The 16,859-nt window shown below is 43.7% G+C and overlaps 1 protein-coding gene across 4 annotated transcripts in view; it reads right to left on the bottom strand.

The window, feature by feature from the left end:
* Nucleotides 1-262: 262 nt before the first annotated feature.
* The window catches only part of NEO1 (neogenin 1), a 233,387-nt gene continuing 216,790 nt past the window's right edge, over nt 263-16,859 (bottom strand). For 2 of the 4 annotated variants that reach the window (XM_087428670.1, XM_087428671.1), the window contains exons 23-28: nt 12,624-12,862; nt 11,944-12,036; nt 8,278-8,436; nt 4,134-4,397; nt 1,965-2,101; nt 263-1,100 (exon numbers count right to left, since the gene is read on the bottom strand). In XM_087428670.1, coding sequence (XP_087284796.1) covers nt 1,017-1,100; nt 1,965-2,101; nt 4,134-4,397; nt 8,278-8,436; nt 11,944-12,036; nt 12,624-12,862 — 976 coding nt within the window. In that variant the 3' untranslated portion in view covers nt 263-1,016. The remainder of the gene's footprint in view (nt 1,101-1,964; nt 2,102-4,133; nt 4,398-8,277; nt 8,437-11,943; nt 12,037-12,623; nt 12,863-16,859) is intronic. The other 2 variants (XM_087428672.1, XM_087428673.1) reach the window with 1 other exon arrangement.

Here is a 16,859-nt window from a genome sequence, read left to right as displayed (position 1 = left end):
ACATCAGGGCAGCTAAATCCTCGAACCTACCTATTGCACAGAAAAATTTCTCAACTAGATCCAAATGAAACTCCAGTTGCAACTTAGTGACAATAAAGACGGACATGCCAGGAAAGGACAATAAGGAAGATGCTTCCATTCTCTGCAGGCTTCTGGAAGAAAGTACAATGACTGAAACATTCACAGGACCTCAGCAGCCCCTCCACTTCCTATTCCCAACCCCCTCCCCCTCCCCCACCCCAATACTGAATCTGCACAGAAAGCAACAAACAAGTCTTTTTAATGTTACATTTCATTCAAATAGATCTGTAATCTCACAGTGATGAGAGGAGAGTCAGGCCTTTAATAATTATAATAAAAAAATAATAAAAAAGCTTACAAACAGCAATGCAACATTTCCTCCCCCCTCAAAGTGATGGATTAACAGCTGGTAGAGGATGCAATGACTCAGAATTAAAAAATAAAAACAAAAACAAAAAACAAGCCAACCCCTGGAACAACCCACACTGTCAATGACTTTCCATACATAATTCAAACAAGTAGTCAAATGTCAACCACTTGTGAACACCATGGACTTCCTTGGTTTTTGATAGTGTTTTTCTTTTGAAGGTAAAATAAAATAGGACACAAATAAAATTGTACATAAATGCCAATGTCTACACTCCATAAAGGCGATGTAGTCGCAGCACGAAGACACAGCCTGACCACAAAGTGAAATGTAGGTTGCACTTCTTGCCTCTTCCCTGGACACAACATTTTGGCCCATGGTGCCCAGTCCTGCAGGCTATCAGCAGGCAAAGGGAAGCTGCCTCGACACAGGCTTCTTCCAGGCTGACCAGGAGAAGGCAGGCGGCCAGGCCTGGAGCCAGCCCCACGTGGGAGGCTGGCTGGTCTGCTTGCTCACCACTCTGTGTTCTCAAGTGCTGTCCTCTCGTACTCTGTACAATTCCTTGTTTGCAAGGCTAAGTCCCAAGACGTCTAGACTCAGGTCTGGAGTCATGTCCTGGTGAATGTCGTCATGCTGTCGTGATGGCGTTTAGGTCCTTCATTAGTCCTTCCAGGTGGGCCATCTCTTTGGTCAGCTCATCTGGTTCATAGCTCTATGGAAAAGAGAACACTGTGACTGGGCATGCCAAGGAGCCGTCCAGAAGGAGAGCCCAGAGACAGAAGTCCGAGTGTCAAGTGGTCAGTGGTAAAACTGCCCTGAAAGGCTGGACTACCCAAAACCCCGGGTGGCCCAGAAGAGTTAAGAGATTGCAGGATGTGCCCAGGTCACTAAGATCCCAAGCCAGTAATCACTCATTTCTTTACACTGCAAAATGCCTTTCCCCCAACACGTACTGCCCAGGGTCACAATGTTCTCACAGGCAGAGGCCCCACTGCCCGCCCCTTCTAGGTCTCTGTCACAGTCAACACAGTTGGTATGTCCCCCGGATCTCAGGACCCCAAGCTTTCCTCTTAGAGAGTCCTGCACCTGGAAATGCAGAGGCAGACATATTTACTGGAACATGACAGGGAAAAATCAAGGAGAGAACCTACTGCCTATTTAGAGAGCAACCACTCAAGCACCTTACCCTCCAGAATCCAGCTCAGAAAAGGTAGTGAAGCAGAACTGAGGGAGGAAAGGACACATGGATGGTTCAAATCAAGACAAGAGGACCAGACAGAGAGGACTGAACTAAAAGGGAGGCAGGGGGGTAGGCGGGGTAGAAAAAATCCCTAGCTGGGCTGGTGTGACAAGCTAATCCAAGATACACCAGCGTGGGCATGGAGAAAGCAGATCAATCAAGCCCTCAGCACAGTTCCTGGCTCAGAGGAGATGCTCCGTGCATGTCTGCTGAATGAACGAGAGATCTGCTTCACACTTCTGAGCCAGCACAGAGTATCAGTGTGACCAGCATGCTCTCAGGCTGTGGGACATGCAACAAGCCACCCCGGCTGGGCTGATGGCCCCGTGAACTTACACTCTCGGAGTCTTCCAGCATTCTTGTGGTCTCCTGCACTTCAGGGGCACTGGGAACCACGACTGGCATAGGAGGCCGGCTCCTTCCTAATGTCCCGATGGAGGCCGTCTTCACCGAGTGAATGTGATGGTTCAGAGCTGAGGGGGAAAGGGCACCATCAGGTGTGGGGTCGAGCCTGCTCCCCCCAGACCTCACAAAGGCACCTCAGGTCCAAATGCTGCTTCAGGTTGAGGGATGCACCCAGACCCAGGGCAGAGATCCTGTTCTGAAAAGGCACTGCTCTGAACAAAATGGAAAGAGAGAGAAAGCGGGGCATCCAAAAGGCTAGACAAAATACTCATTTGGCTTTAGAAAACTAACCTCCCAGTCCAGTGGTTCTCAAAGTGTGGTGTCCACAGATCCCTTGCAGGATGTCTGGGAGGTCAAAACTCTTTTCATAATAATACTAAGGCATTTTTTGCCTTGCACTGATGGCACAAAAGCAACAGTGGGTAGAACTGCGGGAGCCTCAGCATAAATTAAGGCAGTGGCACCAAACTGTAAAGTCCCTCACTGACACACTGAGGTTTTAAAAAAGCCAGTTTAACTTAAGATCATCCTTAATGAAGGAGTAAAAATTATTTTATTAAATGTCAACCTGATTACACAGCTTTTAAATATTCTATGTGACAAAATGGAAAGTATGCATAAAGTACTTCTGCTGTATACCAAAGTATGATGGCTGTCTTAAATAAAGGCATTTGGGAGCTAACTGTCGCTTTTATCAGGGAACACCAATGTTGGTTCAAAGACAGACTGACAGACAAACCAGTTAATCAGACTTGAGCATTTGGCAGACATTTTCTGGAAAGTGAATGAAGTAAGCCAGTCACTTCAAGGAAAGCAACAGACAGTATTTATTGCCAATGATAAAACTTAAGGTTTTAAGTGAAAACTGGAATTTTAAACAACTTCTATCTGCCATCACGAGCTTGAGAGCTTCCCAATACTTACAGCCTGTGGTGATATTAATGAATGTATCTGTAGATATCATACAATGAAATGTATCAAGATTTGGAGGATCTGTATAACTTAGTGAACCAATATTTTCCAAATGACCAATGTGTGATGTTTGATATGTATTCAAAGTACAAGAGCAGATGGATTTTAATGGACAGGGTGTGAACAGTTCATGGTTATGGTTTCTGATCCCATATTATAAACAAACCTATAAGAAACTACAACTTGTTGAGTTTTGCTGCAATATCAAAAAAGAATATCCACAGTTAATTGAAAAGGTTATAAAAATACTCTTCCCTTTTACAACTATGTATCTGTGAGGCCAGATTTTCTTCTTACACTTCAACCAAAACAATATATTGCAACAGATTGAATGCAGAAGCAGGTATGAGAATCCAGTTCTCTTCTATTAAAGCCAGACATTAAAGAGATTTGCAAAAATGTAAGACAATACCACTCTTCTCACTACATTTTTGTTTTGAAAAATATTTATTTTTCATAAAAATATGCTATTTATCTTACCATGATAGATTTATTGCTATTTCTCAGTTTTAATTTCTAATATAGTAAATATTGATAGGCATAACCCACATGAGGAAAAGCTCTTTCATGGCTTCAATAGCTTTTAAGAGTATAAAGGGGTCCTGAGACCAAAAAGCTTGAAAACCACTGACTTACTCTGAAACACACCATCATAACAGATAATAATAAGGAAGAATAGGGAAAAAGAGCATGCCTTTGAGCTCAGGGGACTCTTATTGAGCTGTGAGAACTCAGGGAATGGACTTTCCATCTGCAGGGTTCATTTCCCCGTCCTAAGGTTCCTCCTTATTTCCAAGTCTTGGCTTCCCCTAGCCTGTATTGAGGCGATTCCAGGAGGCTGAGCAGACTAGATCTGTCGTCCACTGGATTTTACCACCATGGGTTCTGCACCCAAAACACAATTCAAAAAGTCAGCCCTCACTCCCCACCAAATTATTCTCTGGTTCATATGCATTCCCAAAAGGGGGAGGTCATATACTCCCTGAGCAGGACAATGACTCCCTGCTACTCTAAATTGCTGGGATAAGCTTGGAGGATATTTGCTTTGTTATTCTTCAAAGAAGAGGTAGCTTTTGCCATAAGCCAGAGCGAAAGGGTCCCTCCAGTGGTGCTGCTGTCTTCACTCACCTTGCTGGGACAGTAACGGTGTGCTTGGCAACGCTGGATCATAGGAGGGAGGACCCGGGGGCGGGACTGCCGGCACAGCAAAGCTCTTCAATGGGTGGGAGGGGCGAACATGAGCGGTAGGAAGACTCTGGCCTGAATCTTCTTCTTGGGAGCTGGCCAAGTAAGAGGAGCTGGTAGCACCTTCAGGATCCTGGTGATCAGTACAGCACGTTTGAGACGAGGAGGCTGGCATGGTGTCAGTGCTGGGGGTATTTCGAACAGATTCTACAGCAGGAAAGTCTAAATGTTAGCATTTCTTTTACCATTAAACATACACCCATCCCAGGGCTCTGGCTACTTCTAAGGGCCCCTAAACAGCTCAATAAGCACTGAGGATCAGTGGTAGTCCAAGGGAACATGGATCAGCACCACTGCCAAGGCTAAGGAAGAATGGACTAACTTAAGACAGTCCCAAACAATTTCGGGAACCAGCTGCTGGAATTTTTTCACCTACGACTTTCGCCTACCACTTTCACCTTTTTTGGCTGTATTTTTTACAGCTAAGTGGTTACCATTTTATAGATTTAAAGTTCTCCTTAGTACTTACTATGGAGCACATATAAAGGTTCCTGAGACTACTGTCTATTATCTGTCTTATATATCTATAAGATATAAATAAGTACAAAATAATATTTAAAATTTCACTCATTGATTGACAGTCTTAGAGACTGGCCTTTCACAGATAATATGTCTAGTCACCAAGGTTGGCTGGGTAGCTGACAAGTGCCAGCTCTGCCCGCAAGACCTGGTGGTTCCTGCAGCAGAGGCAATGCCACAGGCCCTGTGTGCCCTCTGGGGACTGTGCACGGCCTCACCAGAGCAACAGCCCGATGGCTCAAGTGAGACCTGGACAACCCAACAGTCCAGGGGGCTGCAAACAGCTTTAGGATCATGCTATATGAAGGGTGTTTGGGTCCAGGGAAAGGAAAGGGGTAGATCAGCCTGGAGAAGGGGAAGACTCAGGAAGAACATAATCTCAAAATACGTGAAAAGGGGTCAGAGTTGTTCTGGAAGCAGCATGGTAGGGTGGGAAAAGCCAAGGCTCTGGAGTCAGAGAGACCAGGACTCTAATCTTGGTAAACTAGCTGGTGAACTTGGCCATCACTGAATCTCTCTGAGTCTCAGTTTCTTCACCTACAAAACAAGGAGAACGACACATAGCTCACTGAGGATTAACTGAGAAGATGTATGAAGAGTGCTGAACACAGGACCTGAATAACTGATGAGACTCTCCTCTTTGTAAATTACTGAGTGCTCACTGTGAGCAGGCCCTGTGCTAAGTGCTCTACCTTCATCAGCTCTCTCAGTCCTCATGGTCACTCAGCAGACACTGGGAGGTTAAGCACTGGCCCAGGACACAGTTAGAAGGAGCACGGCAGGAACTTGAATCCCTGCCTTTGACCCCCAAGCCCATGCTCTGAACCACCACACACCAGACTGCCCTTCCATGCCCATACCACCTGCCCCTGCCCCTGCCCCTGCAGGAGCAGAAGCAACACCAAGGCCCAGGGAGACCATCTGAGGAAGACCCTTCCAACAGTGTGAGCTGCTGCAGACCACCATCCCCACCCTGAGGAGGGGCCTGGGGAACACCAGCTCAGGGCAACAGGCTGCACCAGGTAGCCTGAAGGAGGGCCTCCCCTGATTCCTAGAGTCCCCAACCTTACAAAGGAAAATAAACCCTTTTAAATAGTAATACATGAGTGACGTGCAGAAATCCAACTTATTTCCCTACCTTTGTTGCTGAGTAGCAATGAATCTGTTCCCTTGGGCTCTCAGGAGACAGGCCATGCCAGTCATACATGCTACCCCCTTAGCTTAAAGGTCTTGGGTCCCAGGGATGAGGGACTCACCCCACCCCAAGTGTCGAAAGTCTGGCTGCGATAACCCTACCAGGCCTAGGTCACTTCTCACCCTCTCAAGGGCTGCGCTGAGGATCTCACTTCTTACGCTTGCTCAAGCCTGCCATCACCACAGCTGGGGAGCTGCTGGTCCCACTCTGTGTGATCCTGCGCCAGGTAGAAGCCGGTTATGGAAGGCAGCAGGGAGTAGGAGAGAAAGCAGGCTCCAGCCCGGACAATGTCAGCCTGCACTGGCAGATATGTTAGGTCAGCTCCGGGCACACAGGCCTCCCTGGCTACCTCAACTGCCTTAATTTGATGTATAAGCTTCTGAGGGCCAAAGAAATGTGAAAAAGGAAAACAGCGTTGCCTACGTGAGGGAGAGCTTGGGCCTGCTGACACAGACCAGGGCCGCCTTGTTGTACACCTCCAGAGGGCACCAGGCATACTGGGTTCTCTGTGAAGCGTGTGCCCTGAAACTGTGCAACACAACTGGCCCACGAGGAAAACTAGGCTGTAACTAAAATTCCTACTTTGGTTGAAGGGCCCACTTCCTGACTGACTTACCTCTCAGAGTTGTTTAAGACACACAAAGTTCACACTGGCCGAGGGGCTTGGACAAGTGGAAGGTGCTCTCCCTACGTCAAGTGGTGGTGACACAGTAAAGGCTCTCTAGAGCAAGGACTGCCCTGGCCGAGTTCTAGCCATGCCGAGCCCACATGGACAGGGCTTGTGGCAACCCTGAGCTTGAGAGACACAGGAAATATAATAGTAAGAGAACTCGGATCATTTCTAGACACTTGTTCTACATTTCAAATCCATCCTCAGTGACTCTATCACTAGGTTTTACCTTCTTCTATCCCTCTGGTCATTAAAGCAAGGAACCCTTTAGTAATGCAAATCATTACTTTTTCCTCACTCCACTTTCTGCCTAGGTCCATACAGAAGGGAACTTTCACCAACACGAGACCACATGGATGAAGGCTGGGTGGGCACCGCCATGCTTCTTGCCAACTCTCAAATGCCTCCTACTCCAGGAGGAAGGGGAAGGGAGCTGACCTGATGGGGGAACAGCCTGCCATGCACTCCGGCAGGCCCACATCCTAGCTGGTGAGATTCTTCTGCCTTAAAAATGGAGAAACAGGGTCAGGACACAAAAACTGCTTTCTGAGAGCAGGTTTGGAGGGCTGCTTTCTGGTCCCTGTACTATCTGAGACTATGTCTGTGAGGCAGACTGGTGCTCCACACGGCCTCCTAGAGGTTATCTTCCCTAAAGGCAGGACCCCAAGCCTGGATTTGGAAGGAGACAGTAGGAAGGCCAGTTTTAGACATGAGTTCAAGCAGCATTCTCCAAACCAAATAAAGGTTTGGGAGTAAATAACTTTGGGAGTTACTAGGCATCTCTTAATAAAGCTTTGATATTCATTTGATGTTTTGGGTATGTTTATAATTGATCAAAACTTAAAGGAGAGGGGGATGTTACTGCCAACCCAAACTTCCAGTATGAAGTTTTGAGGTTCTTTTAAAATGCAATTCACTTATTTCCCAGAATCACCAAAACTTAGTTCTACTAGTAACATCATAACTATTAATAGACAGGTTTCAAATGGTGGAAAGAGAGTATGTTGTATATATGGGAAGTTACTAGATTTGCACCTTAAAACTGAGAGGATGGAAATTAATTTTCAATTAATGAGGAATGACAGTATTTGTTCCATTTACTGTCCCCTCACCTTCAATATTTCCTCCTTAAAACTGTTACTCAACACAGCCACTGGCCCCGCTGCCGTGGATGTTGTTCTTACTTTGGTCAACGGCAGAAGTAAGTAAGACTAACATAAGAAGTACCTTATGGCTACCCTACCGGCCCTCCTAACATTAGGGTGACTGTAAGGCAAAGGCAACCTCTAGTGTCTGAAAATCACCCAGAATGTGTTTTCCTTTCAAATTGGAGGATTAAAAAAATAAACAAACTGAAAATATTACTGAATTAAGATGTAAGTTGATGGAACAAGACATGATTATGTGATTAGAGCTACTGTGTTTTTACTAAAAGGATACCTTGCACTAAGCACTTAAAACTTAGAGAGAAAAATGGGGTGAATTTCACAGAAACAAATTTGAGTCAGTAACAGAAATGTTATGATAAATAAAGACACTGAGAAAAATTCCAAATCCTTCTAAGCAGGGGAAGTCCTTCCCCATTTCAGCTTGCCAACTCTTTTGGAATGCTTTCCATCTGGGGCTCGATCCTCAACTCTCACCTGTGGAATTGGCCCTGTCTGAAAGGGACATGGATGTGCCAATGGGCCATGGGCTGCCCGGGTGGTAGAGATGACTGCGAGCTGGAGAAGCGAGGCTGCTGGAGTGGAAATGATGGTGAGGGTTATCGAGGGAATGGATGGGATGGGCACTAATCACAGCTGTGAATGAACACAAGACAGAGAAATGCTTAACATGCTTGCACAGACACACAAATCACAGTTCAAGAACAAAGTCATCCCCCCACCCCATACAGAACAACCACTCCCTTGGCTTTTCGGTGGCAGCTGGCTGGATTTGGACAATTAGCCATGGATTTTACACTTGTTTTAAAAAATCAACAAACTCCTATCCATGCATTTATATACACACAGAAAAGAAGTCTGAGGAATATATTGTAAAATGTTAACGGTAATTATCTTGTGGGGAGGAACAGTCAGGATTTAAAAAAATTTTCCTTTTGGTCTATCTGTATTTTCCAATTCTTCTACAATAAACATGGATTACATGAGTTATTAAAAATGTATATTAAAATATGTCACAAAATATAAATCCAAAAGCAAACAAATGATAGTTTAGGTTTCTATTATTTTTTCTCCTGTTAAAAAGATAGAAGTCCCTTCTCCTTCGAATATATTCCTAATTCATTCTGCCTTTTTTTACTTGTTGAATGAGGCATGCAATAGGTATTTAGGCTGAAGGAATGAGTCGCTGTTTAATCAGTTTTCATATCTTAAAAAGAATGCAAAGGAAATTGAACTCTTATGGTCCAATTCAGTACTAAATGCATGAGACACAGGCCTATGGCAGTATCTCTTACTACTTCCAGTCTGGGAGCTCAGCCACAACCATTCACGTTTTAAAATATAAATGGATCTTTCCTAATTGCCTCTTTCCTTCCCACATTGGCTAAGGAATTCAATTTGCTGCATTTAGCTAACAAATCCACCCTTCCACACAGATTTCCATATACAACTTTCTATGAAGACAAAGCAGTTCCTTTACGAGGCTTCATTAATGATCCCAGAGATGGAAACAAAGAAAATCAGAAGCCCAGTTTGCGAATACACTTTTCTTAGGTACTCCCTTAGAATAGTTGTAGAAACAGAATGTTTAAGATCAAGACAACCAGCTCTAAATCCCCCAAACTGGCGGGGTTGACTAGGAACACAGGATTTTTTTCTCCAACCAAGGGTTTCACAAACTTTGTGATAAAACTTAGCCTTTGGAGTCTATTAAAATGTCTTCTGTCACCAAGGATCTCTCTAGATCTTTGTGGGGCCACTCAACATTACTTTGGTGAAGAAAAATCCCAGTCAATAAAATAGATGCATTTATTGTCCAGCTACCTCCTGTCCTGGCCACGAGAAAACAAGCAGGTGGCACAATCAACCAGGGACCCCAGAGCATTGCTGCACCTCCCCTCCTCAAGGCCTGGGGAACAAAACAGGGGCTCTCCCTGCTCTCGGGGACCAGAAGGCTCAGGTGGTCCTTTGGGACAAAACACACTTGGAAAAGCTGGCTGAGGAGGATTCTCAGGGCAGTTTGGGAGTCAGCATCTTCTCTAGGGGAAGACAGGTGGTTTTCAGAAGTGGGGTGCTTCAGAATCACTGTTTTCCAGAATTGAGGGTAGGGTGAGGGGAATAAGCCTGCTGATTTTTACCTAGGAAAAAAGCATTCTAGGTATAGATGACTCTCACAAAAGAAAAACAAAATTGACTTTCTCGTTTTTAAGGTATTTCCAGTCTTTCCAAATTTAGTAAATAAAAAAATAAAACAATATAGAAAGCACCTGCCTAGAATACAGGTAGCAAGTGTTAGCTGTTAGCTGAATCAGAACCCGATGCTTCTGTGCAAGGCCTTGGATTTAACCTCATCCTGACACCAGCAAGCCCTTCCCAGCAGTGATCAGCCATTAAAGGCCAGGGTAGGTGGATGGTAGAGACAGGCTCCAGGGAATCCAGGCTTATGAAGAAGGACTGTAGCCACGTGGGTAAAGGATATCTCAAAACCTGAAGATCACAAGTATATCCAAGTACCTGGTTTCAGATTCTTGAACTAAAGATTCTACTCACCCACCTAACTGCTGAGGCACAAATTAAATAATATTGTATATTTATGAATAATCCTTCCTCTCCACCAAAAAAAGAAAACAAAAGGAATCATATCAATTGGTACAACATATCTTTTCTCCTTAACATATTTAAAAGTAACAAATCTAGGAATAGACATAGTCCGATTTTACAAGTTTTAAAAATAAGCCAGTTCAGGTAAGAACTAACGTGTTGTACAAAACAAACAAATAAGCAGTCAAGCTACCATCTGCTTATAAATCAAAAGCAACTGGAATGGATTAATTTACTCTTCTCAGACATTTATGTTTTTAAACCTGGGGACCCCGTCCAGGGCACCTCTTATAAGAGGGAAACCATGGTTTTTCCCTGCATGCTTCCAAGTACAGGTCTTTTTTTCCATCACAGACCCTAACCAAAAACTACTTTGTGCAGAAATGACTTATTAATGAATCGGCCCTTACTCTTTCAAAGCTGATTTTTAGAATCTAGTGCCTACGTGTTTGTGCACAGTGAGTGAGTGTGAGAGTATGTATGTGTGCAGACATTTACACGCTCAGGGTTTCCACCAGTTTCCAACTATAGGGTGCCATGGCGCATCTCTTTGTGTGTGGGATATCTGTGATTATTTAAATCTCGTGTCACTTGTCGACAGAGAGATATGCCTGAGAGTTCTGAAATGGGACATCTTTTAAGAAATAAATAAAAAATTCAAAAGCTCATTTAAGTTAAACAGAAAAGTGATCTTTCAGGATTTGATGCTTTCAAGATTTGAATCTAGGTATCTGACAGTATTAAGGCCTACTGGCTTACTGTTTAGCTTAGAGCAAATACTTAAAGATCAAATAGTTTCTTAAACTTTACATTGCTGGCAAGTGGCTTCTTATCACTCTGGGACGGTACTGGGTACCCTCAACTGGAAGCTCCACTGTGCCAGTTAGCCTGAAAGGCTTCCTACCTTGAAAACAGTAACAGGGAGAAGACACAGTATTTTGAAAAAAAGAATTGGTTTGTCTCATTGCTTTTTGGTTCCTAATCATGATAGTTAACTTACTTTGCATTTCAAATATTATTAAAGGAGGTTGGGCAACTTTTATGCTTATCAAAGTAAGGCATGGGTCAAACAAGGTTGAAAAATATTGCTTTAAAAACTCTATGCTGTCCACCTAAAACTTCTCTAAAATATAAAGTCTATTAATTAAAGAAAAATTCCACATGTACCTATCAAAACTGAATATGTGTCAGGAAGTCTAAGGAATACTGTGACACCTGGCCGTCCTCAGCCCCAGCCTGGAGGGATGCTCCCCCCTCCCCCGGCAGAGATGCCAGGCATTTTTAGGGAGACTGGTTATTTCCATATTCCCAGGAGACTGGGGAAATTGGCTTTTTTACCCTAAGATTAAAGAAGCTAGTCTCAAGAATAACATTAATTGCAAATTACGGCAACTGTTTGATACCTCCTCCCTCAAGGTGCCACAGCTTTGGTGGATTATCTTTTGTGTTAGATCGAGTGAAGTCAAAGAGATCATTCATAGCTGTTCCCCACATAACTGGATAGATCGGCAGCACTAGGGAAAAGAGAAACTTGTAACTTACGCTGGGGTGGCTGGGAGTCAAAAGGCATCATCATTTTTGGTCTCATTCCCCGCCTTCCAGCCAGTGTAGACATGCTGTCCTCTGATTCATGCCCTAGACATCAAATACGGAGGTTGGTTACAAGCGTGTGTCCTAGGCCACTGAACAGCCTCAGCAGTAAAACATTTCTAGTAGGGATTCAAGACTCACAAACAACATAATGGGGACAAGGTATTTCTGCAAGAAGTGAAATAAAGAGGAAAATCATCATTAGCGCATTACAGGAGTCCCTGTTGAGAGTCAATGCAGTTGACACAATGCCGCCTACCATGTTTCAATGTGGTGTCTGTGAGTAAGAGCATCCAGACCAAGAACATTCTGAACACCACAGTGAGAGCTGGACTCCAACTGAAGGGACAGATGAAATGCACAGACATGGGCTAGGTTGTCTCAAATGCTTGAGCATCAAGTTGGTGAAACCTGATGGGAGACCTAGAAGATCTAGAAGCTTGTCTCATCTGAGTACAGAACCTCTCCCCCAATAATAAGCTAACCATTCTTCATCAGATTGTGACCACATCCTATAACACACATATCTTTAAACCTAACCTCGTACAGGAATCACCAAATTAAGGCAACCTTATAAAATGGAAAATGATTGAAATGAAAATAGTCTCCCAACATTTGGGAAAAACCTGCACCTCTGTATGAATTCCGCCTCTGATGGATGTTGCTGTCCATAGAATTGTCAACCGGTGTGATATCTTGAGAGTTACGTGGAATTGGAGTATCAGTCATGATGGGGTTTGGGTCTGGAGACTTATCGATGGGTTTCAGCTCCAGTCTCTCATGATGGATCCACAGGTCTGGGGGTTTGACATCTTTGGAGTTCCCTTTGTACTTGTGTGAGCCATTCACTGATTTGCAAGCAGCTCGTTTCCTAGGCACACAATTAAGAGGATTTTTTTAAAGTAACTCTTTTGAACGTATTTGTTAACAGTTTGAATGTTTAAAACTGTTCTTCTGAGAGATGCTTGAAGCAAAGGGAGAAACTAAAAACAAACAAAAAAGAAAAATAGAGGCAAAAAGTTTACTCTTGGGAACAGTAAATATATCTCCACTTTGCCCATATGTACTTAGAGATACATACAAGGGCATATTTGAATATTGCCTTGTGACTGTTTTTTGAGTATCAAGAAATTAGCATTTTTGTGTGTGTGTGTGTGTGTGTGTGTGTGTGTGTGAGGAAGATTAGTCCTGAGCTAACATCTGTTGCCAATCCTCCTCTTTTTGCTGAGGAAGATGGGCCCTGGGCTAACATCCATGCCCATCTTCCTCTACTCTATATGGGACACCGCCACAGCATGGCTTGACAAGCAGTGCGTCTGTCTGTGCCCAGGATCTGAACCTGAGAACCGTGGGCCGCCAAAGTGGAGCGTGTGAACTTAATCGCTATGCCACTGGGCCAGCCCCTAGACAGCATTTTTTAATCAAATAATCTCTAAAGCAGAAGGTCCTTCTACAAGTTTCTGATCAATAGAGAAAGGACAACATTGACTAGAAATATAACAATGGAGTAGAGGTAGAATCTATGGCTTATAAGGAGGGAGGGAACAACATTTTAGGTAACCCAAACTAGGACTACCAACTGGGTAAAGCCAAGAATGGGGATGACAGTGTCTACTTCTCCATGCCTTAGTTTCTCCACTGGGCCTTAGTTTTTCCATTAAGTCGCTCACTCACCCACTCAACAAGCATTTATTAGGTACCTACTATATGTCAGACCCTGTGCTGGACTGCTGTGCCTTCAGCACTTCTGGTCAAGTGAGGAAGACACACATTGAACTATTATTTTAAAATGCTCTGAGCTTAATGAAATGCCAAGCATTACAGTAGCCTCTTAATAGTTGGACATAAGGCGGACAGGAAAAAGCTAGAGGAAGAAGTGACATTTAAGCTAAGACCTAAAGGGGGAAGAGCAGAAGGTGCATTCCAGGTGGTGCAATCAGCTTACGTCAAAGCCCTAAAGCAGAGAGCAACAGCCTGGTATATTAGAGAGATTGTGAGAAGTCCTGGGTGGTAGGAGCATAGTGAACCATGGGGAGAATGGAATGAAATGATGCTGGAAAGGTAGTCAGGGATCAGATCATAAAGGGCTTTTAGAGGCATGCCAAGAGTCTGAACTTCTTTCTGTAACAAGAAACCGCTAAAGGGTTTTAAGAAGGAGAGTAAGGCGACCAATTTTGAGTTAAAAATTCACACCAACTGTTGTATGAAGAATGGATTTAAGGGGTAGGAGACAGAACAGGAGACCAGCTTGGAATAATCTCAGCTATGATCAACAGTGGCCCAGGACAGTGTGAATGGAGGAAAGAGGCAGATTTGACAGTTATCTAGGAGCCAGAAATGACAAGAGTTGGTGAACAAATGGATAATGAGGTGGGGTAGGAATAAAGAAGAGAAATAAAGGATATTGCCAAGGTTTCTGGCTTAAGCTATATACTAACATTGGGAATAATGAGGTAGAAGCAGTTTTGACAGAAAAGATTATAAATCTGTGTTGGACATGCCAAGCGCATCTGAGACACTCAAGAGGAAACGTACAAGAGACAACTGGCTGTGCAAGTCTGAGACGCAGAGGAGAGAGGCCTTGGCTAGAGACAGAAATACAGGAGCAGCTGGAATGCAGATCGTAAGTGAAGCCATGGGAGTAGATATCACTTGCGGGAGAGCACAGAAGGAGAAGAGAATAACTCTAGGACCAGGCCCTGAGCAATGTCTGTATTTGATGGCTGGGTAGATAGGAAGGGCTCTGAAAAAGAACATACAATCATGGAATAAAAGAGAAAAGAATATTTCAAGAAGGAAGGAGTAGTTGACTGTGTGAAATGTGTTAAGAGATTGAGTAAGATGAGGACTGAAAAATTTCCTTTGGCTTTAGCGATGTGGAGGTCACCAGTGACCTTAGCAAAAGCAATTCTGGTGAAGCATAGGAGCAGAATTCAGATTAGAAAGGACTGAAGCATAAGTAGGTAGTGAAGGAATGGACAAGTGAGTGTAGATAAGTATTCAAGAAATTTTGTGGTGAAGGGAAAGACAGGGATTTGTAAGCAGCCAGTGGTAAGGATCATGCAGTAGAGAAAGGGTTATCATTAGAATTCTCTCTCTGAGGATAGAAGAAGTTTGAGCACACTTAAATGCTGAAGGGACAGAGCCAATAGAAAGAGAGAGGTCAGCTGTGCTTGAGAGAGAAAACAGCAAGTACGAGGTCTTAGAAAGAGAAGAGACACTGAGACCCAGAGGACAAATGGAGAACTGGCTTCAGACAGGAGGAAGGGGGAGAAAAGATTGCTCCCAATGCAGGAAAGTTTCTAGATTTGATGGAGGTAGTTCTCATCTGTTGAGAGTGAGGGGCCATAGAGGAGTGTGCTAGGAAACAAGGAGAGGCTAGACTCTAAATGCTCTGTCACTTGGAGGTTATAAGAGTCTGTAAACAGCTACAATTGAAATGGGAGGTAATTCAGGTATTAGAGAGGGAAAAGTAATCAGAAAAGCTCACTTATATTTTCCAGTGGTCAACAGAACACTTGGACAGCAAGTCCCTGGGGGAGGAGGAGGGGAAAGCCCTGTAAAGACTTGATACAATTCTTTTAAACAAAACGACCCAAATCTGTAGGATTTGCAGATTCAAATACAGTGTACAGAGCCTATTACCAACCCATGTTCCTACCTCTCAATCTGAAGACTAAGTGCTTTATTTTTTATTTACTTTGAATTTTAAATCCTCCAAAGCACTAAGGGATCTGTCATTTTGTTTTTTCAGATTCTTTTAAATAAAGATCTCAAGATTTCTAAAACTAGACATAAAATCAAGTTCACAAAGGTAGATAAATGTGAAATGCCATACAAAGAAGTTGCAGAAAAGTTCTAGAGTAGAAAAAAATGTAATCTTTAAGGCTTTTAAGAGAAAGTTTTCTATATCAAAAGTAGACAGTGAGATCTGTAAAGAGGCTGGGAGCGGAAAGCTTATAAAACGGGCCCCCATTCTCTTGGAAAAGTGATGCGATGCAAGCTATAGAAACCTATTGTATTTGGGAAAAGAAAGACGAAACACATCACGTAACTTACAGAAAATCACATAAAGCCATTACTAGCAGCAGTTACAGGGTAGCTATACCTCTCCTCTATATTGAAATCAAACAAATTCATCGTTATGAAATACATGCATCCTTGCCTTGGGCAGACCAAGTCTGACAGATAATCACAAACACAGACATGAATTTCTCTTTCTCTCTTATGGTGTAATACCTCCATCTTACAATCTTTTAGGATATTGCAACTAAATACTGTGTTTTTGCTATTAGGGGTAACTCAGGAATCTCCTTTTTTATGGTATCTGTCTTGCTGGCCAGATATATGAGTTCAGTGTGATCCTGGGTCATGGATTCTCTCAAGTCCAGGAGTGTGGGCTGTTATAAAGCACTACCATGACTGAATCACCTTGCTATCTGCTCTAGACAATGAGCCAGAAGCCCCGAAGTCCCACAGGAGTTCAGGGCTAGCAGCCATCTGACCTCTCTGCGAATTTGACATGCTGATTATAAACGACCCTTTCTTAGTCATTAAATCAATACCTCTCCCCACCGACCACCCACCCACCCACTGCTGGTCCCAACCTCAACTTCCACACTTGGTATTACTTCTTTAAAAGTATTCTTAGATTTAGAATAAGAGGCCTATGGTCTTCTTCCATCTCAGCTGGCATTTGTGCATGAAACAGCCTATAAGAACGTCCACAAATCCTTGTGCATCTGGTTCGCTGTGTGCATGTATAGACAGTACTCCAAAGGGGCCACCGGCCAGGCTGGACACTGTCCACCTTCCTCTCCCGATCTATTCTCTACTTGGCTCTATGACTTCAGAGGGTGAGTTAAACG

This window comes from Ceratotherium simum, chromosome 3 (genome assembly GCF_057802395.1).
Source record: "Ceratotherium simum simum isolate JZ-2026a chromosome 3, ASM5780239v1, whole genome shotgun sequence".
In the NCBI taxonomy this organism is placed as follows: domain Eukaryota; kingdom Metazoa; phylum Chordata; class Mammalia; order Perissodactyla; family Rhinocerotidae; genus Ceratotherium; species Ceratotherium simum.
The sequence above is the reverse complement of the archived record's forward strand: the minus strand, read 5'-3'. Positions and strand labels throughout refer to the sequence as shown.